Source organism: Cydia pomonella, chromosome 2 (assembly GCF_033807575.1).
Source record: "Cydia pomonella isolate Wapato2018A chromosome 2, ilCydPomo1, whole genome shotgun sequence".
NCBI lineage: Eukaryota > Metazoa > Arthropoda > Insecta > Lepidoptera > Tortricidae > Cydia > Cydia pomonella.
The window spans coordinates 20627283-20652445 of record NC_084704.1 but is presented as its reverse complement, the minus strand read 5'-3'; the positions used below and the strand labels follow the sequence as shown (position 1 = coordinate 20652445).

Here is a 25163-nt window from a genome sequence, read left to right as displayed (position 1 = left end):
TATACGTTGACGTGCACTATGTAAAGTACAAAGACATATATGTATAGACATGTTTCGCCCAGATATTTTTATATATTTTATATTTTTATATCAAATTACGACCGGTCTGGCCTAGTGGGTAGTGACCCTGCCTACGAAGCCGATGGTCCCGGGTTCAAATCCTGGTAAGGGCATTTATTCGTGTGATGAGCATGGATATTTGTTCCTGAGTCGTGGGTGTTTTCTATGTATTTAAGTATTTATAAATATTTATATATTATATATATCGTTATCTAAGTACCCTCAACACAAGCCTTATTGAGCTTACTGTGGGACTTAGTCAATTTGTGTAATAATGTCCTATAATATTTATTTATTTATTTATTTTATTTTATTTAAATTACTACTGACCAGTCACTCCACATATTTCTTCTAAATATTGGTTTTCAGTAACTCGTTACGTTCCAATGTTTTGATTTTATTGATATTTTTTCAGAACTTCTAGTTTATCCGTTTCTTTACACACTTCCTGTTCATGAGATTCAGGTATTAAGAAATTCACGTTCTTAATCAAAGTTATAGGCAAATGTTAGAACTAGTACTTAAAGTATCAAAATATTAATAGAGCACCAACCTACTAAATTGTTTACGACTTGTAAACATTGCAGTTTTTCGTTATACAACGCTTCACGTCGACTTCGCACATTGTAGTAATTATTTACGAGGTTAAATAATAGTTTGCGGACCTCACTCGGTATAGTCATTATTAATATTATTTAAAATAAATTGAAATTTATAGGGGGTTTTATAAACCGCGAACAATTTAAATGAATGACATAAATTAACAACAGACTTTTAGCTTTTTTTTAAATCATAGACAATTGGTGATACAACAAGGAAATATCTGTCAACAGTTAGCCAGACTCTACCTATATGATCAAAGTTTGGAGATCTAAACGAATTTAGAATACGACATTATCATGTTACGTTTATTAAACGAACGTAACATTTTTTTTTCAAATTTGTCCAGTATTTACATGCAACACCAACCTTAAATAAAATCTCATTTTGTTGAAAGAAGTGCTTAAAATGGTCAGTTTTCAATCTGTTCACTCTCCTTAGAAGTAACAATGAACTTCCAAACAAGACCAAAATATAACTTTCTATTGTATGAGGATACGATTTCAGTTTCATTTACGTCTCAGAATTAGTCTTATTTTCTTTTAAAAAGCCATACTATTTTTACATAACAGTGTGAGTAGTATATATACGCTTTTGTGTATAAAAGTTTTTCTTGTCATGTTCAAGTTTTTTGCAGGATTTCTCAAAATTTTCGTATTGTTTCGTCATTCTGTTTTCACCATAATCTAGCAATTATAATGATTAATTTGCTATGTATATATATGTTGTAACGTAATACGTTACATGTTTAATAAATAGACCTTAAGAGCTACTACTTACCTAATCAAAAATATATTTACAACTTTAAACTATATTACACACTAATATATACAACAATACTGTCTTAAAACTATGTATTTAAGATTATAAAATCAACTTCACGCTGATTAATTTGCATATGTCGCGCCATAGTTATTACATTCACTCACAATAATGTTCACATTCGCGAGTGCATGAATGAAGTGCACTGATCGGTGCGCTTTGTCATCGCGCGCCGCCGCTCGCTCATTGATTCTACCTTTGAAGTTGAGTGGAACGCACGTCGCTTAAATATCGATCTCTGCTACGGTTTGAAATAACGAATCCGTAATCGAATTTTAACTTCATCCCTACGTGTTCCTCGACTATTATAAAATCACTGTGGTGTTTAATTATGTTTTTAAGTGTACCCCGAATTGGGGTCCAAAGTCCAGAGTGACTTTTTATTGGCTTCCTGCTTGCCGCCCGCTTGCCGTTTTGCTACTGGCGTGCTTCTGGCCCTTTCCCCGACTCAGCGCCACGTAGTTTGCAGCTGCGCTGAACTCAGCGCTGACCAGGAAAATCGGCGCCTACCACCTCGGCACCGTCAGGGGAGTACTCTGGCTACGAACGACTTGCGGAATCCGATCCTTATAAAGTATTGGCGCGAACCACGTTATTATACCCATTTTTACCAACTGAGCTGGTTGTGGTAATAAACATTTTGACCGTTCTTCTGCCTCTTCATACCTAACGAGACGTTTAGGAGGTAGAACTTACCGAACGCGACAATGTATACGTTCAACTTGACGATGGGGCCCAAAAGCTTAAGAAAACCGACGATCTCCTTTTTTTTGGTCATTTCATGAAATTCGGCACGGGTTGCAGTTACAAGAATGACCTGAAATTGTTTTTGTGTTTTCGGGCTAATAGAACATATTTACGGGGTATGCGTTATTGTTTTTAAAAAAATCGTTAAATAAGTTACACCCTATATACGTTAGCAACACGCGGACAGTGGTATATATTTATACAACTGTTTGGGAATTCAATGTAAGAGATTAGTCAAGGTAGATAAGTGTTGACGTTACGCATTTGTACATTACAGCCGTTAGCCAATAAAGTACATTTGCGATGAAGCACAAATGACGCACTTTTAAAACGTAGGTACTTTTATGTTTTGGCGCAATGAATAAGTACCTATACTATTTTCGTAACTAAACATTGCAATAGTACCAAATAGGTTTAAAACGGCTCAGAAAGATAAGAATAAACCTCAAACAGGCATAAGTTCATTAAAAGGAACATACGAGTTGTTTTTTAGGGTTCCGTACCCAAAGGGCCAAACGGGACCCTATCACTGAGACTTCACTGTCCGTCCGTCCGTCCGTCCGTCCGTCTGTCCGTCTGTACGTCTGTCCGACCGTCCGTCTGTCACCAGGCTGTAGTATCTCATGAACCGTGATAGCTAGACAGTTGAAATTTTCACAGATGATGTAATTCTGTTGCCGCTATAACAATAAATATTAAAAACAGAATAAAATAAATATTTAAGGGGGGCTCCCATACAACAAACATTAAATAATGGACCCAATGGCATGGAATGGCTCTAATGGCATAGTACAAAGAGTTGGGAAGTATGTTATCTTCATACAAACGCACCGCGCTCGGCTTGTATGTGTGCGCCATAGTATCTATGCGTCGCTGCATGCACACTCAAACAAAAGCCCCGACTGGCGCACTGAGAAACGGGTCGAATTTTGTTTGAGTTCCGTGCGGAGACGCAAAGATACTATGGCACACACATACAAGCCGCGCGCGGTGCGTTTGTATGAAAATAACCTACTTCCCCACTCTACGTACCTACTATGCCATTAGAGCCATACCTACACTTAATTCCAGAACTCCTAGTGTAGATTTTTTTGAAAACGTGACGTGATGTAACGCGTTTGCGTTAAGTCTCATTTTGTATGGGATTTAGAAACAGCGCGCCGAGTGGGACGTTTTGAAAACTCAAAATCCCATACAAAATGAGACTTAACGCGGCTGTCACGTCTCGCTATCGAATAAATTTACACTAGGAGTACTGTTTACTTTAGTAGAAAATGTAAAAACTCGCATCAAACCCTAATCAATATGCAAAGAGACCTTTACCTTACTGAGGTAAGTAACCTTAGGTGGGGCAGTCAATGGATAGGTGACTAAAATACGTATTATGAGTCATGTTATTATATTAAAAAGTGTATTTAAATAAATTTAAACGGGTCACTCGCCACGGGTCACAGGACGGAGGAACGGGTCTTTTCGACATAAAATACGTGAGAGACCCGTGTTAATATATTTTTCAACACACTTGCTCAAAACGACGTTTTTATTCCACCGATTTTTGGCTCATAATCCTAGATATTAAACACGCGTGCTTTTTCAGTATATTATACCACTTGTGCTTTTTCATTATATTATCCGTCCGAGTTAAAAAGGTAACTGATTGCTAATAATATGCATGGAAACGGAGGCTTCTTAAGTTGGTCGAGTAATACATTTTTTTTACCAACTATTAGGTTTCAAATGTTAGTTCAAAGAGGTTTTACCACACCAAACACAATTTATAGATTAAATTATCTCGTAAATTACATTAATGAATAAACATAACATTTTATCGTTTTGAATTCCATCCGTCGAATAGAAATACGAAAATATTAGCTTTTTTACATTTTTTAAATTGGCTGTTTGTCGATTTCGTTCGCGCCTTTGCCTTGCGCGCGCATTGGAATCGTGCTTAAAAAAAATAACGCGCCAGCCATTTTCCGTATTTGTCTTAAAATTGGAATAGTTTTGCATGTTTTTAGTTTATAATATTGACGAAAATTTCATTTTCCAGCATTGAAAATGTAGAACATATAAAATTGACGCTGCTAGTAATACTAATAGAGGCAAGAGCCGAGAACGATAGCCTTTTACCATCAAATCGGGTGAAAAATAATCGGCGGCATATGAAACTTTTATTCAATGGAAAATCAGCAAAACGCCTTTGTCTTTGAAAATGTCTTTCTTGGAAAACGTGTTGGTAGCTTACTTCAATTAACTGGCGAATAAGTGCCTACAAGCCCAGCACAATTTGGTGCAATTATTTTATGTTAAAACTGTGAGCCACCATTTTGAAAATTGTAAGTACCTTTACTGTTTTGACAAGAAAAAATCTAATTTATAAGTTTTGTTTTTTTCCTCGCAAGTGTGTTGAAAAACGTCGTATGAAACGCGTGTGCATTGTTCATTACCCACATCGGCTTTCTTATTGCGCACTCGCTTACAGCTCGCGCGCACAATATCGCCTCGTGTGTAATGACCAACTTAGCACACTTGTATCATAATGTACTATAATAAGTCTGTGTCCCACGGAAGTTTTGTTATTAAAATTACGAACACGTGTTCTTAATATATATATGACTCAATTTGACGACCTGTCTGGCCTAGTGGGTAGTGACCCTGCCTATGAAGCCTATGGTTCCGGGTTCAAATCCTGGTATTTGCATTTATTTGTGTGACGAGCACAGATATTTGTTCTTGTGTCATGAGTGTTTGTGTATTTAAGTATTTATAAATATGAATGTTTTACATAATGATGTCGTTGTCATAGTATTTAAAAGCCTTATTGAGCTTACTTACTGTGGGACTTAGTTAATATGTGCGATAATTTCCTATAAAATATATTATCACTATTTATTTATTTCATCCTTAATTAAAAATCTTATAACTATTTACACATGTACCAGCTAGCTAACGTCTCATATCGCTTTGAATAATGGTTATACGGAAGTGATTTAACTTGAGTGCATTTTGTAATATAGGTTGGGATCTGAAGCATGTATATGAGAATCTGTTCCACTTAGGGTTTGCACGACGGATCTGAAATGTATGGAAAGATTCGGGTATCCGGATCCAGATACGGATAAATTCATTCACTTCGGATTCGAATTCTAAACCCTAGTTCCATTAATTATTTTTATCCAGTAGAAATAAAGTGACGCTGTAAGTTGTTTTTACTCTTAATACTAAAATATAATGTTAAGCAACATTAACATCGCACTGTGGTTACAAAAAAGTGGCTGAGAGAGCTTTTATTGTGTAAGTTTGAATTACGAGTACTACATATTGTGTTACAAAGGAACCCTAAAAGCCTTAAAGGTTAGACGGGACGTGACATGCAAGTGGAGTACCATTAAACTGCCTCTAACATCGTGATAAAATCTCATATTTTATAATACGTATTTATCAGTTACATTTTATGAAGATAGTCCTTTGTTTCACTTATTGTTGGTTAAACAAGTTGTTAACATTAACGGCTAAGGGCAAAGTAGTAAGAAACTTTATTTAGGTTTATTTAGTGGTGTTCTTTAGTAACCATAGATAGGATCTTGAATGCTGTGAGGGGAGTTAAGTGACCGATAAAAATATCAATAAGATTAAATTTACTTAGTAGGTACGTATGTCTCAGTTTGTGATGTTTATGATCTATTTAGACACATGTTAATAATTACTATCTTCATAATATACAGGGTGTTTCTTTAGTCATCTGCAATCATATACGGGGCGAATATATAGGTCGCACTGAGTAAATTTTACTGTAGGACTAACCCCGAAATCGCAAAAAAATTGCTTTTTCATACATTTTGGCTGTTTGACCTTGAAATTTTAGTGAATCCCAGGACAAGGAGATTTTACCTATGCTAACGGTTATAAACCAGTTTTACTAATAGGATTTATTAACACCAAAAAAATTGTCCGTTTTGGAAAAAACAATACTGTTTACTAAAAACAAGCAAACTATTATTTGAATTTAATAATGAAACATATGTACTTGTTTTTAATATTAGACAAGAATAGTTTTTTTTTCTAGTATTTTTTTATGGGTTTTATTATACCTGTTACTAGGAATTATAAATAAAAGTCATGGAATTTATTAAGCCGACAAGTTTTATCTAGTGTATTGTTTCTTGGTTTTACTAATTGCTTTACTAAAATTTACAATAGTTTGCTTGGTAACAATAAAACCAGCACTCTTATTTTCAGTAGTATTTTACTAGAAATTACAAATCTATAGAATAATTCATGGAATTCAGTAAGATGGGATTTACTTACAAGTAACCATAATTGCAATGTACAGATGCGTCCGCACCTGAGCCTGATCCAAGCGATCCAAACGCTATCGAAACGAAACATACCACACGTATTTAGATTTTAGATCCCGTTAGGAACGATCAATTTTTACGTGATCTAAATTTGTGTGGCACGCTCCAATCGCGCTTAGATTGCTTGAATCAGGATAAGGTACGGGTGCATCTGTAAATTGCAATTATGGTTACTTACAAGTCGTTGGCCTAATTATACAGGTTTCTTTGTTATATGTCCAGCGAAGTTAAAATTAGACTTAGTCATAGTAACATGACAACATAGAATTATTTTATCTCATTTATTGAGCCTACTTACGTTATCAAACAAGATCATCATGTGTACCTATTTCAGAAACCTACACTGTACATTTAATGCAAACACACTTATTGGTTCTTAATCGTAGTTTATTTTAAAATTAACGCTAATTTCATACATACTTTGTTCAAAATGCTTGCCTCCTAATTCATCACACAACTGTGCCCGTCTCCTGTTGTTGTCTTTGACTCTCCTTAGTACAAATTAACGCGAATGGATAATTTTCAATTTAAATTCATACCGTCATGTTATGAATGAATGAATGAATACGTTATGACTTTTGAATTTAGTATATTCAGTACCTTGGTAAACATTCGTACTAAAAATCTTAAAATTAAATTAACTAGCATGACAGAAATGTTTAATCACTGTGGTTATTAATAGGGTGAAAGTGGCATGTAGGAGCCAGGTTTTGGAGTGGCCACTTGCATTAATTTGGTACTTTCGGTTCGAATTTGGAAATTGTGATTAGATTGCTACAAGCGATTGAAAAAAAAACGAAGATAAGAAGGAATGTAGTCAAACCTAAAGTAACTATGCCTATTAATCGACGGCAATTGCTTGTTATTTCGCCAAAGTTGAAGGACTGCGGTGTCCGCTTAAATAGCTTTAGAGCCGTACCTACACTTAAGTCTTGTTTACTTTATTCAAGTAGAAAATATAAAATCTCGCACTTAACCCTAATCAATATACAAAGAGACATTTACCTTAATTACTTCCCTTAAGTAGGACAGTCAATGGATAGGTAACACTAAAATATGTGTTAATAATGTAATAAGAGTAATAACATGTCGCAATCCTTTATTAACAGTCTCGTCTTAAGTCTTTTAGTCTCATTTCGCTTTGAATAATGGCAAATATATGGAAGTGATATATAATTTTATAATAGAGGTTGGGATCTGAAGCAGGTTCTACTGATGTTGCCACTTCATTTCGTGGTTAGGATCAATCCAAACATTTGTGTAACATCTTTTTCCTTTACCTGACAAATGAAAGTGATGCAGCCACAGTACACAAACCTAAATCACCAAATCGAGTGCCGTTGTAAGATTTTCTTTGTTCTAAATGCTAAAATATAAGTAACTAATGTTACGCAACATTAATATCGCACTGTGGTTAAAAAAGAGTTGCTAAGTGAGCTTTTATTGTGTAAATTTGAATTATGGGTACTACATATTTTGTTACAAAGGAACCCTTAAAGCCTTAAAGGTTAGACGAGACGTGACATGCAAGCGGAGTACCATTAAACTGCCTCTAATATCGTAATAAAATCTTCTCATATTTTATATTATCTATTTATCAGTTACATTTTATGAAGAAAGCCCTTTGTTTTAAATTCTGTTGGGTAAATAAGTTATTAACGACTAAGGATAAAGCTAAACAACTTTGTTTAGATTAATTTAGTCGTAATTTAGTCGGATAGAATCTTGAATGCCGTGAGGCGAGTTGACGGGTAAGACATAATATCAATAAAATTATATCTAGTTAGTAGGTACGTAGATATGTCTCAGTTTGTTATGTTGATGACCTATCTAGACTCATTTTAATATATGATTATTTTCATATTGGAATATCTATAATTAATAACGCTTTATAATAGTATTTTATGCATCAGTTGTATAAGAAGGGTCAAAAAAGGCGAGTGGCGTGAGTTACAATGTGAGCCGGAGCCGAAGGCGTAGGCGAACATTGTAAAGGAATACGCCACGAGAATTTTTTGACCTACTTATACAACGTTGCATACAATATTTTTCCTACGAGTCAACAAAAATAAATCTTAATTTAGGTAAACAAATTACAGCAAAAGTATATAGCCAAGATGCGCGAGCATACCTTGTTACGCGCCCGGCCCGCCCCGGGCCGCGGCCGGCCGGTCGGCGACACCTCCTCGTAACTCATGAGGCCCTGGTACTTGCTACTTGCTAAATTAATTTTTTGGACAGTTTTTTCTCAATTTTGGCCACCGTAGCCTACGGAGACTAACAAGCAACGCTAAGCGGTCTTCGTAGTCTATGGGTGTTGCTATATTACGGGTGTCACATGCGTGTTTCTGACTTATGAAGTAATTATTTTTACTATGCAACCAAATGAATATTTTGTAAGTTGGCAGCAATGCACTTAGTTTAAAACTGTATTCGTTTTGGTTTTGTTAGGTTGGTAGCCATTAATCGCAGTAACATTATAGCTTATAAAAGCACAAGAGCGTTTATGAGGAATAGACAATATAGACTTTTCTTGAAATCTTTTATGTATGTTCTTATATTCGTGTTAATGAATGCATAAATGACAGATAACAGTAGAGGAGTAGGAAAATAATATTTTCTACCCTGCTTAGAAATTTGCACTGCAATATGACACTATTACAGATGTACCTATACATCATGAAACATTTCTGAAATTGTCAAGTTTTAAACGCTCAGGGGCAAATTTATTGTTGAAGTCCACGTACAAATTTTGATAAACGAGTAAGCAAAATATTCCAAAATTGTTCTAAAAGTGGAATCATGAGCGTTGCGAGGGTTTCAAGGTACGAGGGTTACTACAGAGTTTGTCAAACACAACATTTTTAACCACACCAACGCGAGGAAAATCCGAACTCTAAAATATTACAAATGAAATCCAAATTGCTATTCAATATTTATCATTACATTTTTCTACCACTTAAAAGTCAATTCAACCAGCTAACATGAGAAAACAACTCAAAATTTGCGTCAAACTAATTTTCCCACTCTTGTGGTTAAAAAACTACTTTCGAATAAGTTATTTAAATAATAAAGGGGTCCTTTACAAACGGGTGTGGTTAAAATATTTTTATTTTCCTACAATTATTAATAGATGTCCCAGTACCTAGAGTACGATTCTCAATTAAATATAAATTACATAAGTAAATTACGTTAAGTATCCTTTTAGTACATCGTGACATTCGTGACCACCATAAATTTGCGAATGACGGAATACTTAAACAGTCCACAAAAGGGTCAACTTGGCTTGATTTCTCGCGTATGCGTTCTTCAATTTGCAAGCAACCCTTCGGGCCCTGCCTGAACCATCTGACACTTGTTTGTTGCCCAGCTTGCCCAGTTAATTAATTCAAATAATTATTCAGTCTTGTGAAATTGTTTCCTGCTTCATTATCCCGTACAAGACAAACGAAGTAATAAGTAGGGTGGCAATTAATTTCAATTTGCATTGAATTTTTACAGCAGTGACTGTGATTTTCGATTATTATATTTATTTTATTGATAGACACGACAGTTTTGATAACGAATTAAATTAGGCACTGCAAACGTGTTTGGTTTTTGAACGTTTTGTAATACTAAGTTAAACCTTTTAATTGCTTAATTCCACCTTGCATTGAATAAGGGTCGGCTGGTTTTGTAAGGTTCGGTACCAAAAAGGTACAAAAGGAACAAATTTGGAAAGCTTAACGTTTAAGTATGTTTTGCATTATTATTTTACACTTCATAAAAAGCAATCCGGGTTTCTTTTTCTCATCCGGCTGTAATGAAATGAAACACTAATAAAATAATTTTAATCGTTTTTCCTATTTGGTTTAATCTCAATAAGGCTTGCGTTTTAGGCACTAGTCAGCAATACATAAAAGTAATAGGTACAGCTGCTGCTATACTTTAACACATATAACACATCCTTAGCTCAGGAACAAATAATCATTATAAACACAATAAATGCCCTTACCGACATCGGAACCCCACTCACCCCAAGACCTTCATCTTCGTAAACAGAGCCACTACCTACTAGGCTACAAAGCCGTTTAGACATTGTATAAAATTGGGCATCAAATGGTTGACAAACATCTGTAGTTACCCCAAATAAATACGCCGTATCATTCAAGTCAATAAAAGTGACGATAGTAATAAGGTGCTGCAATAAGAAGTGCAAAGACGGCAGTACTCAATTTATTGATATTTCTCGATTGATAGGTAATACTTCAAATTAATTTTCACTAAAACAATACTGCCTTTAATATACGTAAAGTATCAGAATTTCACATTTTTTGTGGTTTTTTTATATTAAAAAATCAAATAAAAATATGATGAACCCTAATTCCGGAACCAGTTCCGGAATTCCTGAATTGAGACCCAATATCGAAAAACCAGTTCCGGAAAATTGGAATCTGTCCGATATTGCAAGCCAACAGATAAAATAAAAAAAACCGGTCAAGTGCATGTTCGTTTTACTCGCGCACCAAGGGTTCCGTACAAACTTTGAATTATCTTGCGTAACTATAAAGGCGAAAGAAGTTTGATCAGAAGTACCTATACTAAGTATAATTGTGTACAGTACAGTGTATCGATCGGCAAATTGTCTAACTAATTTGCGCGATGTACGTATGTTGGTTTTTTGAGGATAATTCTCTATCATGTGAACCAATTTCAAAATTATTTTTTTATTTGAAAAAAGTCTTTAATGTAATCTCATAGCTATTCCCAGAAACTCTCCCGGAACTGAACTACAAGCTCACCAAAACACTACTGAAAACATCCAGACAACAACTATGCAAAATAGTAGGATTAATTACAGGACATAACATACTAAACAAACACCTGCATAACATAGGTAGGACAGACAGCCCCATGTGCAGAGGGTGCATGGAGGAGGAGGAAACAGCAAAAAATATTCTTCTAGAATGCAAATAGGTAGAAGTATACAGGAACAAATACCTACGAACGTCGAACACACTGAAAGAGGTGTTTAACAACCTGAAAACAGTGGAGCTGAGGTGGCTAGAGTAGCGCTACCTCTTTTTTTTTTCACGCAAAATAGGCACAATGGATGTCGAGTTGCAGAAAGGCCCTGAGAAACTAACTAGTTATTAAAAATAAAATAACAAAATAATACCTTCAATGTGTCTGGGTTAGCGTTGTTCATAACTACTCCAAATTTCAAATCAATAGCTTAAGTGGTTCTCGAGATATTTAGCGGTTTGACAGACGGACAGACGGACAGAGTCGCACCATAAGAGTTCCTTTCGTACCTTTTTGGTACGGAACCCTAAAAAGACGTCTTGTCGTCTATTTCAACACTTAAATGCAAAATCGCGGCGCTAAAACACATGTATTCTACTTTCAGAGCAGAAATTTTAATATCCAAGAAATATTCCTTAAACACTGAATGCTGCTTGAATAGTAAACTTGTTTGGTAATAAATAAAAATATACAATCCCTAGCTGAACAGTGCATCGGTGAGTTGTGAATTATTTAGCAACATGAAGAATTGAACTATGATTTCTTCTTTCGCGTTTTAATTTTATGGTTTCGGTGACTTACATATTTTTTTTATTTTATGTGGGTAAACTTTATTGCAATGCTCTTAGGCTATTTAAACTCTATACTAACACTAGAGTAAAATGATAGTTGTTGAAAAAAAAATTGAGGTAAGTATGTTATTTTGGTAAGATTTGGAAATTTCTAAATTTCTTTAAACTGACAATAAATCACTTTTTTTGTTAAATAAGTGCCTACTATCTGATAATAACAAATCTGTAGCTAATTTCTATTTATTTTCAATTGACGAAACCTGCGTCGCTGATCACAGACCATGTAATAATAATATCCAATAATGTGACGTAACGTATTACATTTTGTTTTGAGGCGAAAGACTTTTGATCAGAAATATCTACACTAAGAATATTTGTGTACAGCGCCATCTATCGGCAAATTGTTTAATTTGCGCGATGTGAAAGAGCTTAAATTGTACATTCCAAAACAGTGATTTTTTCGTAGAGGAAAAAAATTGATTTATGAAGGAAAATGTGAAAAAAAATACCGCCCCCCCCCCCCTTATCTCAGAAGTTTACCGACGAGAAATTATGAAATTTTTACTTAATATTAACATTTCTATAAATTTTACAGGAAAATATAATCAGACCTCTATCTTGGTAACTTCTTTTTAATTAAAAAACCTTTCCGAATTCAGTTTGTAGTAATTTAACCAACTTAACGTGTGTTTATTACACCTAAAATTTCTATGAGATTACATTAAATACACCTTTTCTCAAATAAAAAAATAAGTTTGGAATTGGTTCACATGATAGAGAATTATCCTCAAAAAACCAACATACGTACATCGCGCAAATTAGTTAGACAATTTGCCGATAGATGGCGCTGTACACAATTATACTTAGTATAGGTACTTCTGATCAAAATTCTTTCGCCTTTATAGTGACGCAAGATAATTCAAAGTTTGTACGGAACCCTCGGTGCGCGAGTAAAACGAACTCTCACTTGACCGGTTTTTTTTTATTTTATCTGTTGCCTCGCTTGCCTCCCTAAATACAGTAGTCCAAATATTACACCCATTTTTTATTGAATGTACAAAATACCTACTTTAAATCTAAAATAAATGTAGCCACGGTCGACTTAAAGGCCAGTTCGAACGTGCACTGATATAGTCGAATATACCTTACCAGCCTGATACACCTGTGTACCAATTACAAAATACTCTCCATCCATATGTGGCAGTAAGGTAAAATCAGAAACTAGGCTATATATGTATGTAGCTTAACACAATCACTGCTAGCAACTGGCTAGGTGCTTTTTACTACATACGGGAAAATCCGTTTTATCGGCTAAACTCATAGTGCGTAGTTCGCGCTGGCAGTGAATTTGTTAATTTAATCTAGGAGTCAAGATATTGAAAAAAAAAAACGTAACTATTCAAAAGAATGACACTTTTATTTGTATGAAAAGGTTCAGTCTATCGCGCAGTCGCGTTGAAGTGTCATTATGGTAAACAATACGGTGATATTTTGCAGTTTTTTGGTCGGAGAAACATAATTCCATATAACAAATATTTTTTATTTAGTTAGTCTAACCCAAAGTAAAAAATATCCGACATAAAACGATATCCATTTTTTACTGATTTATACGATGGTTCGATATCCGGCTGAAAATGAACGTTTTTTTATAAATATTTTAATTGGAGTTCTTTTTATCTCATAAATAGGCGTGGTGGTTATATGGCGTTGTAAACAACCTCGATTGAGTTGATTTATAGGTAGGTTCATGCTTCACACAACATTGTAACGGAAGGAAGTAGTTCAGTGCAGCTTGTGTACTATCTACTGACATGTTACGTCCCCGGATTGGCTTCTTAAAGACAGGAGGAAAATCTAGATTTTCTTGCGCAACATGCTTCGAATACGAAGTCTTTTACAAAAAAAAAACAAAGCTTTTGGCAACAATGACTGAACGAGATGCTAAAAAAATAAGGCTGTGATAAAAAAACTATTATGAAATAGGTAATTAAACATCAGTTTTATTTAAATCGCATCGCATTGACCTACTTAGGTAGGTACCTACTCTGGATTTTGATGTTAGTTTCCGATGCAATTTTAACGATGAATCTCGCATGAAGTTCTTTTTTTCATTTAGATTTAATAAAATTCCATCTAAAATTGGTTGTTATCTGCCGTTCACACAACAAAAAACAAATATTATTTGGTGCAAATGTCTTTTTATGCAACCTTAAATAAAATTGTAGTAGCAAATTGTCCTAGTGTTTCCATGTTTGTCAAGTCGCGTAGCTCAGCGAGCACGAACACGGCCGGAAGGAAACCATTGTAGAGTTCTGACTGCAACAAGATACTGAGGTTTGTTTATGTAGCAAAATATTTTTGAACACATTAGTCGTAACATGGTGCTTATTATATCGCTTTTAGGCTTCTTTACATTATGTGATTTGCGTTATAATAAGAGAACCCGATTAAATTAAGTGTATAATTACCTACTTCATTCCAAGTTTTCTGATTCTGACTCCTTGCAATATACATATATAGTACCTGGGCGACCGAGCTTTGCTCGGTTATAACTATTTATTGTAATATGGTGGTGTATAGGTGATAATCTACATAAACTTAAAAAGTAAAATGTGAACTGACAATTATTATTATTTACAATCGATTTTAACCTAACAGCACTTGTCACATAGTAACGCCATCTGTTGTCAATTTCTTTTATTACATAGGTCATTTTTTTACTAAATTAAACTTGTCTAAAACAATAAAAATTAAAAAATTATATATAAACTTGAACATATAAAAAAAAAAGTTAGTCACCGGGCGAAATTCGAACCCGTAACACTCGTTTAGCAGTCTGCGTCTTAACCCGCTGGACCAGCCTGACAGTGGCCGGCAATACGAAATTAGCGACCATATTCTGCGTCGAAAGAAAAACGCATGAAAACTCGAAAACACGCGTTTTCCCAAACATAAGACTAATCTAGATAAATTGTATACCCCCAAAAACCCCCATATACCAGATTTCAGCGAAATCGTTAGAACCGTTTCCGAGATCACATATATATATATATATACAAGAATTGCTCGTTTAAAGGTATAAGATATACTATATATAGTGACTACCGAATTTGAAAATCATTTACACGGCGTAGACGTGGGGAAATAGATTTCTTAATGTCAAAGTCAATATTATTACAAGCGACAATCATAGAGCAGTGATGGCTATAGTGAAATATCTTCAGACGAAACCAGTGATTTAAAGCTTTTTATTTTTACGCGTGCGTGTTTTTTGAAGCGGTGGTGGCCGAGTGGATATGACGTCCGACTTTCAATCCGGAGGTCGCGGGTTCAAATCCTGGCTCGTACCAATGAGTTTTTCGGAACATATGTACGAAATATCATTTGATATTTACCACTAGCTTTTCGGCGAAGGAAAACATCGTAAGGAAACCTGCATACATCTGCGAAGAAATTCAAAGGTGTATGTGAAGTCCGCATTGGGCTAGCGTGGGAACTTATAGCCCGAGCCCTCTCGCACATGAGAGGAGGCCTGTGCCCAGCAGTGGGACGTATATAGGCTAAATTATTATATATTATTATTTTTACTGTTTTTATGTCGATAGAAACACTGGCTGGCCTAGCTTATTTGATGCCAGAACTTCCGACTTGAAACTGTGTTTCTTGCGAGAAACTTGCATTGGCCCCTTAACCCAATGTTACGGTGAAAACTCCAATAATTAAGTAAATATCTTTTATAATTAATAGGCGGCCAATACCTACGGTATTAATTTAACATAAAGCGATAGTTTGCCACAATCCACAAAGGTAGTAGTACCTATTAAAAAAAAATAACTCGCACTATTCACTTGGTAAAGATAAACAAGATATTTGTAATAAATTTGAATTCATTGTCATGACACCACAATTCATAGTTCATAGTTTGACGACCGGTCTGGCCTAGTGGATAGTGATTCTGCCTATGAAGTCGGTGGTCCTGGGATCGAATCCCGGTAAGGGCATTTGTTTGTGTGAAGACCACAGATATTTGTTCCTGAGTCATGGGGGTTTTCTATGTATATAAGTATTTATATATTACATATATCGTTGTCTAAGTACCCACAACACAAGCCTTCTTGAGCTTGCTGTGGGGCTTAGTCGATTTGTGTATGAATGTTCAATATTTATTTATTATTTTATTGTTTATAGTAGGTCAAAGAAGTAAAAAAATCTATATACTCGTAGATAAACTAAGGATTAAATATATAATTATAGCCAAACTAGACAGAAATAATAACCGGCCAAGAGCATGTCGGGCCACGCTCAGTGTAGGGTTCCGTAGTTACTCTTCCGTCACAATAAGCTAAACTGGAGCTTAAAGTATAGTAAATTGTTAACCAAGGGATGAAACGGTACCTTTCAGCCGAGTTAAACAAATAGGCAAATTTGCATAATCAGTACCTAATTAAAGTAAGTCTTTTTACTATGAAGGGAAAACTTTTTGTAATAACTCAAAAACAGCTAAACTGATCATGTCTGCTATAGTTTTCATTTAATGTCTTTCTTAAGCTCTACTTCCACGATTTTTTTCATATTTTTTGGACCTATGGTTCAAAAGTTAGAGGGGGGGACATTTTTTTTTTCTTTCGGAGCGATTATCTCCGAATATATTCACTTTATCAAAAAATGTTTCTTGAAAACCCCTATTCGTTTAAAGACCTTTCCAACGGTACCCCACACTCTAGGGTTGAAGTGAAAAAAAAATTTCACCCCCACTTTACGTGTAGGGGAGGTACCCTAAAAAAAAAAATTTTTAGATTTTATTGTACGACTTTGTCGGCTTTATTGATTCATATATCCATGCCAAATTTCAGCTTTCTAGCACTAACGACCACGGAGCAAAGCCTCGGACAGACATAGACAGACAGACAGACAGACAGACAGACAGACGGACATGGCGAAACTATACATGGGGAAGCTCATCAGACCATGAGAGAGTACTGAAAATGCAAAAGCAGGCTATAAGAGTGATCATGAATGCCGGATACAAAGACACATGCCGAGAATTTTTCAAAACCCTGAAAATCATGACGTCAGTGGCTCAATACATATTTGAAACTATTATGTTTGTTCGGGAGAATATACACATGTTTCGAAAGAAAGGAGCATCTGAGCGCCCGAATCGTTACCCAAACGACCTCTGTTTAAGCCCCCACAAACTCGCTATGTCAAAAAAAATGCCAGGAGTTATTGGTCGTAAACTGTATAACAAATTACCCCAACATCTCAAAAAAGAACCAAGACTGACAGTGTTTCGTGCTAAAGTGAAAAACCTATTATTAAACAAGACTTTGTATAACATTAATGAATTTAATGAAGTGTAAATGTTACAAATTATGACATGCATGCACTTTAGTTTTAAAATGCCTGACTAGTCGCACTTGTTAGTAGTATAGATATTATGTACATGATGTATATTTTAAATGTACCTATTACCATGTGTGATGAATAAACTATTATCTATCTATCTATCTATCTATCTATAAGGGTTCCGTTTTATGCCATTTGGCTACGGAACCCTAAAAATACCAGGAGCGTCTAAGATATTATTCATTTCGGTCCATGTTGAAGAAAATCGTTTTGTTTTTACGATAAGTTTCATATATCATGTTATATACTAGCCGTTGCTCGCGACTTTACGTACAATTAGAAAATAAAAGTTGGGTAAATATATTTTTTAAATAATTTTACAACACGTAATATGTTTCTGTCGCCTTTCTGCGAACTTTCAAACCCCTCATTCAAAAAAATATTTGTACCAGATACAAACTTTCAACCCCTTCATCCTCTTTGGAGATGATTGTTTAAAAACATTGAAATCTTTTTTTTGCTAATATTGTGAATTTCGACGAAGTTCCAAATCCCTCGCACAAAAAAATTTGCCAAAATAATATACTTAACGATAAAGTCAAATTATACCAGTGGGTGAAACTAGTTTTTCTCAACGAACTTGGAAAAATATTGTTTATGCCTGGAACGTATATTAATTAAAAGTTGAAATTAAACATAAACATGGGTATTTTAAATTACGAGCATCACCACCATAAACCCCGAAGTTAAAAATACACGACTTTTTCATACACGTTTCTCATCATATTACATTCAAAACATCCTAAAATAACGATGTTCACAGCACGTGTTGAAGTTCGAAGCGTTCATTAAAACTAAGAACTCATCTTTATTTTGTTTGATGTTTGTTTGCCGTATTTTTTACTGCCGCCCGTTTCCCAGGTCGCTTTTTGTAAATGCGGGGAAAAGTATCGGATTGAGCTCTGTATGTACACGCATAATGTATGTAGCATGTTTGTGTTGGTCTACAATGCAACCTCCTTCTATATCTGGAGCTATTTAAATATTTTTAGGCAGCTGTCAGTGGAGAGTAGGTTGGGACCACTGCAGGCTTAGCACGAGTGCGTTTTGACAGTATCCTACGGGCTATATAGGTAAGTGACTACCCATATTTTTTCTGTTTCAACTGTAAAGGGATGGTTAGTCTGTTTTCGCACGAGGCACGGAGGCTTATTTAACATCATTTCTTCAACCAAAAAGTAACTATCTTCAAACATACACATTGTAGGGTACACAGGCATTTTGTGCAGTCATATTTAGATACTAACATTATTTCCGTACTACGAGTACCCTAGTGTGTGTCCATCCAAGTTGTGGTAGAAACAAACACCTTTACACCTAACAAATATAAATACTAGTGGCTCTGTGAGCAGTAGACCTCGCGTTAAGCTTAGAAAATGTACCTATGTACCAAAGAACAATGCCCGAGTTAAAACGGAGACCTTCGCTGACGCTTCGTTCAATTAAAATGACAGAATAAGATCAAACGTATTACAACGGAAATCTGCATTTGATCAGGGTGACATCTCAAATCCTAGAAGTTAATCAACTATTTTAACTCTCGTTGCAATTGTTAAATCATGTGGTCGTTGTAGAAACCCTAAGTTTTTAGCTTCTCGAAAGGTCAATACGTTTCACTTTCAGGTTGGGTTTGTCCCAATATAATGTCCCATCATGAAAATGATGGTTGTTAACGCGTCACGTTTCTTATACCTACCCTTTTTGTAATGGTAAAATGCATTTTTTTGGCAATATGATACTTGGTAACTTTATCAATTCCGCATTCCTGTGGAGTTATATAAAAAAACAATAAAGTGCTTTGAATACTAAATTTCTAATTTCTCAGTTCATTTATCTGCCAGAAAAAATAAAACGTTTTACATATAAACGCAAAAGTTGATACAGGCACGTATTCATAAAATATAAAAGTGTATTTTTATGATTTTTTTTAAGTCTCTAAAAAATAACTTAAAATATTATTTCCTGAAAACTGTAACCATTTGACTAGCGGAGACTTCATGTTTGAGCGGCGTCCGATTTTTATATATATTCTGCAGTGTTCAACAGTGTAAACTCTCCATAACCGTACGTTACGTCAGCTACGTCATTATTTCGGCACGCTCTATTTGACGATATTTGGATCAAAGGCACAGTGCACACTACCCTTTTACAGCTGTGACTCAAACAAGATCGCAGAAATATATAAACATAGAACTTCTTAATATTCCTGATACGACATAAATTGGCATGGTTGGGAAGGGTGAAGTAAGAATTAATGGAACTAAGTAGATACAATAAGTAAGGAAGACAACGCTCGAAAATTCAGGAAAAATCAATAAGTGTAAAGATACTATTTAATTCTCCTTCAAATGTCGATTAATAGTAAATCGTAAATAAATATTATAGGACATTTTTTACACAGTTCTCACAGTAAGCTCGCTCAGTAAGACTTGTGTTATGGGTACTAGACGACTAAGGGTTTTGCAATTTGGTTCCAATAACGTGAAACTATTTGGACATTATTGGAGACGCCTGTATTTACAAACTGATTTTACACATTTATTTACATATAGTACATTATGATCAGACCTCGGACAGGGTGAGCTGTTTTAAGAGTTTGCATAATATGGACATACCTACGTAGTCATTCAATGGCAGATGTGATGTAATTGAATAACGAATTAAATTATTCTATTTAGATCTTTACATAACTAGCAAAACAAATTAATTGTATAGCAAGCCTCTTTAAATGATAAGCATATTATTTTATAAGCTGGTCTTCGTCTGCTTCTGTCAGTCAGAAATTAGAAGACGTCATAGCTAGAAACCCAGACTTAGATCTGGTTAGGGACTATGCTGAAAAAATTTCGGAAGGAACAGATGTGGACGGTATTTTAATGTACAACTTCACTCCGCTCACTTCAGTGGAAGTAGAAAGGTCTTTTTCCATCTATAAGTGGATATTAAACTCAAGAAGAAGTGCGTTGAAAATTGAAAATCTAGAAAAAATTATAGTTCTTTATTACAATAACCAATAACAAAGAAAAATTTGAATAAATAAATAATACTTACTCGTTTTGTACATAATGCACTGTCATTTTTGTTTAATTATTATTCATGAATTCTTTTTAATATTTCATCTTGAGGCATATCTATATTAACATCTACACTTGACATTAATGACGTAAAAATGGCTCACTCTGTCCGAGGTCTGATTATGATACAAGTGTGCTAAGTTGGTCACACGAGGCGATATTGTGCGCGCTAGCTGCAAGCGAGCGTGCAATAAGAAAGCCGATGTGTTTAATGACCATAGCACACGTGTCTCATACGACGTTTTTCAACACACTTGGACGTAGTTAAAGGAAAAGGATTCAATCCACAGCGAGATGAGCAAAAGTTATGGAGGTTTAAAGTTAGAAATGGTATTCCTCATTACTGATTCACTTTTCCCATAATACTTATTTGGATGAAACATGAGTTTTGATGTGTTTTAAGATTCTGTACATAAACGATTTAGTTTAATGTCGTATTTCTTGAGATATATTAACTAAATGTGGGGTTGGATCCATTTTGAGAAAATACTTTTTCCATGTAACCTTTTTCATTTTAAATAGGCAATAAATTGGAAAAAAAACGAAAAAATCACCAAGAAAAGATAAAAAAACTTTATTAAAAAAACAATGTAATAGCTTATCAAAGTATTGAGTGTTAACAAAATTGAGATCACTTCTGTTTAACGATAATAAAAGCCTCTTATAATCACTAATCGGTTTTTTTAGTAGCCTATTTGTGTGTCCCACTGCTGGGCAAAGGCCTCCCCTCTAGCTTTCCAATCCCCCCTGTGCTGAGCAAGGTCCCGCCATGCCTTCCTTGCAAAAAATTTAGGATCGCTATTCTCAGCTAAATAATAACATACACATATTAGAACAGAACTTTAATAATTTATCTTATAAGTCGGAAGAAGTTTTGATGGACTCAACCAAAATAGCTTTTACTCACCATTTTTGTCGTTACAAATCCACAGGCCTGTCTTTCGCGACAATGCACAGCATGACGCAATAGCAAAATCAGTTTTTTTAGTTACAAAAATGATAGGTAAAGTTTCAAAATTATAATTACTATAACATTATTAATACCAGCAACGTATAAACGAAATTAATACTAAAAGCAATTTTTTTATGAACAATATAATTAACATGGATCGTTATTAAAATTTAGCATTGTATTGCCATTTTAAATATAAAAAAATCCCTATAACGTATTCATGTAAACTGGATCTTTTCCGTTGATTAATTTGCCACTATGAAACTATACCTGGAGTAAATTATCAAAAAAGATCCAATTAACTTAAATCGACTTTGATTTTTGACGCTGAATATAAGAACAAGTTAATTTAAACCTGCAAAAATGATTCAAACAGTTTGAATGATTTCTGTTATTTTTCCTCATCTATTTAGTTTGTTTATGAATTACGATCCAAGTCGACATATATAGTAAAAAATTCAAAATTAGCCTATCATAGCAGTAAAACTGCCTTTTAGGTTAAGTATAAAGTTGTTTAAATTTAAAAAGTCAGCCTAAAGTTAATATATTTAACATGAATCGTTTTTGTTGTTTACTGATACACCAATGCTGGAATAACAAGAATTCCACAAATGTGATCCAAGTTTGCTGAATCGTTTTTGTTGTTTAGCTAAAGTATTTACACATCGTCAAATTAGTTTCTCAAAAACGATCCAAATGGGTTGGATCAGTTTTGTTGATATATATTTAGGACGAAAAGTATTCATTGCATTTTCTCAAAAAGATTCCAAGCAGTTTGGATTTTTCTTGTTGAAATTTATATAAACCAGTCCTGTCACTAACCTAATTTTACAACAAGGTACCAAGAGTATTGAATACTTATTGGTGAATATCATTTTTAATCTTTCATACATGGGGGATGGTATCCGATGTCGATTAAAATATGAAAACGCTATGTGAGCTCACTGCTTTTTTGCTGAATGAAAATATACACATTAAAGGCCTGCTTGGTATACTTAACTCATGTTTTGGTATTTTTGTGGATTGGATCCTTTTCCTTTAACTACGTCCACTTGCGAGGAAAAAATAAAACATAAATTAGATTTATTTTGTCAAAATGACTTACAGTTTTAACATCGAATAATTGCACCAAAGCGAGCTGGGCTTGTAGGCACTTATTCACCAGTTCATTAAAGTAAGCTACCAACACGTTTTCCAAGAAATACTGCGCGTTTTTGCTGATTTTCCATTGAACAAAAGTTTCATATGCCGCCAATTATTTTTCACCCGATATTGATGGTAAAAGTCTATCGTTCTTGGCTCTTGCCTCTATTATTATTACTGGCAGCGTCAACTTTATGTGTTCTTCACACATTCGTTCTTCATCTGTTACATTTTCGTCAATATATAAACAAAAAACATGCAAAACTATTCAAATTTTATGACAAATACGGGAAATGGCCGGCGCATTATTTTTTTACGCACGATTCCAATGCGCGCGCAAGGCAAAGGCGCGAACGAAATCGACAAACAGCCAATAAAAAAATATATATATATTCGTATTTCTATTCGACGGATGGAGACCAAATCGATAAAATGTTATGTTTATTCATTAATGAAATTTACGAGATAATTTAATCTATAAATTATGTTTGGTGTTAAAACCTCTTTGAACTAACATTTGAAACACCTAACAGTTGGTTAAAAAAAATGTATTACTCGACCAAATTAAGAAGGCTCCGTTACCATGCATATTATTAGCAATCAGTTTCAGTTACCTTCTTAACTCAGTCGGATAATATAATCAAAAAGCACGAGTGTTTAATATCTAGGATTATGAGCCAAAAATCGGTGGAATAAAAACGCCGTTTTGAGCAAGTGTATTGATAATGTATGTTAAACTTTGCGTATCCTTTTCTTTGTTATATTGGGTTGTTGCATAATTTTTTTCCCACTTCTAAATTTTCTTGATATTTTTAGTAGTCTCGGGAATATTCTAGAATAAATCTAGTATGTAGTAGAATGTTCTCGAATCTTTCACGTAGGGTATATAAGAGTGGTCTTATTACAGAGATTTAGTTAAATTCGAAAAAATAGACCAAAAACATCTTTGAGCGATTTACTTATATGAACACAAATTGGGAACCAGTTCGAGGGAAACGCAAATAAGATTAACACTGCCTTTATCTCAAACACTACTACCGATCGCACAGTACGAAATTGGTTCCAGCGCTTTAATGAAGGAGACACAAGTCTAAAAGACATTCCTCATACTGGTCGCCCCGTCACTTTTGACGAAGAAGCATTGCAGCGCGAGCTTGAGTTGCATCCGGATTCCACCACCAGAGATTTAGAGAAAACTCTGAACTATCACTACAGTACCATAGATCGCCATCTGCAGTCGATGGGTTACCGTCAAGTTTTGTCAAGATGGACGCATCATGCTTTGACCGATGCTCAACATGCATTACGTGTCAACATTTGTGAAAGTCTGCTGCTGCGCCCCCAAAGAAAGAGCTTCCTGGAGTCAATCATCACTGGAGACGAGTCCTGGGTCTTGTACGAGAACGTTACACGAAAAGCCTTTTGGATGCCTTCCGATAAACGGCCACCAACACAGCCGAAAAGCAGTCCGCATGGCCAGAAACTTCTCCTGTCAGTTTTCTGGGATTCGCAAGGAATGTTGCTGTGGTAGTTACTGGAGGACCATCGGACTATCATTGCCAAAGCCTACGTGAATCAACTACAAAAGTTGGTGAACGCTGTTAGAGAAAAAAGGCCAAAACGTCTTGAAGTATCATTACTTCATGATAATGCACAACCACATACGGCGAAAATAACCCGTAAATTTCTAGAAGAGCTCGGTTGGACAACAATACCTCACCCACCTTATAGCCCTGATCTAGCACCTTCCGACTATCATCTTTTTTGGGCTTTGAAACAGCATCTTCGTAAAAAAGAAACGAAAATTCTGGCGACCTAAAACATTATCTTGCCAACTTCTTTGCCTCTCAGCCACTTTCATTCTGGGCCATGGATATTGAGATTTTGCCTAGCAGATGGTTACATATTCTAGATAATGATGGTGATTATATTGTCGATTGATTGTTTTAATAAATAAATATTGCAAAAAAATAGCTTTATTTCAAAGTGGGAAAATGATTATACAACAACCCTATATAATACTCTTAAACTTACGCCGTGTCTAAAAATATAACCCTGTGATCTCGTATTGACTGTAAAGACTGTGTCTCTTATAAGTTAATATGACAAAAGCTAAGGTGACGAACTCGTTTTTATATATAAATGCTCCAGTATCTTCACAACATAAATATAACAATAAGAAAATAGATATTTAACATCTTATTCAAATTTTACAGTCGCTTTCCGATTCAAACTATGTTTTTATGGTAATATAGTCCATTATATCTTTATCTGTTCAAAAGTATTTTCGCTTTGGTCTTTCTTCGCCGCATATTTTAAAAGAAGTATTCGAAAGTTAGCGGAAACGCTTTTTCGCTTTGGTTTCTTCCTGTAAGGGAATTCAGTCACTTTGCTACTGTATTTTATTTGATAAATGTAATTT

At 34.8% G+C, this 25163-nt stretch overlaps 1 protein-coding gene across 1 annotated transcript; it reads left to right on the top strand.

Annotated features, from left to right (window-relative positions):
- The first annotated feature begins 3534 nt into the window (after positions 1 to 3534).
- On the top strand, positions 3535 to 24272 carry LOC133530543 (histone-lysine N-methyltransferase SETMAR-like). The gene is made up of 2 exons (XM_061868491.1): positions 3535 to 3561; positions 23808 to 24272. The coding sequence occupies exons 1-2, from the start codon at positions 3535 to 3537 to the stop codon at positions 24270 to 24272; spliced, it is 492 nt and encodes a 163-aa protein (XP_061724475.1).
- The last annotated feature ends 891 nt before the right edge of the window (positions 24273 to 25163 follow it).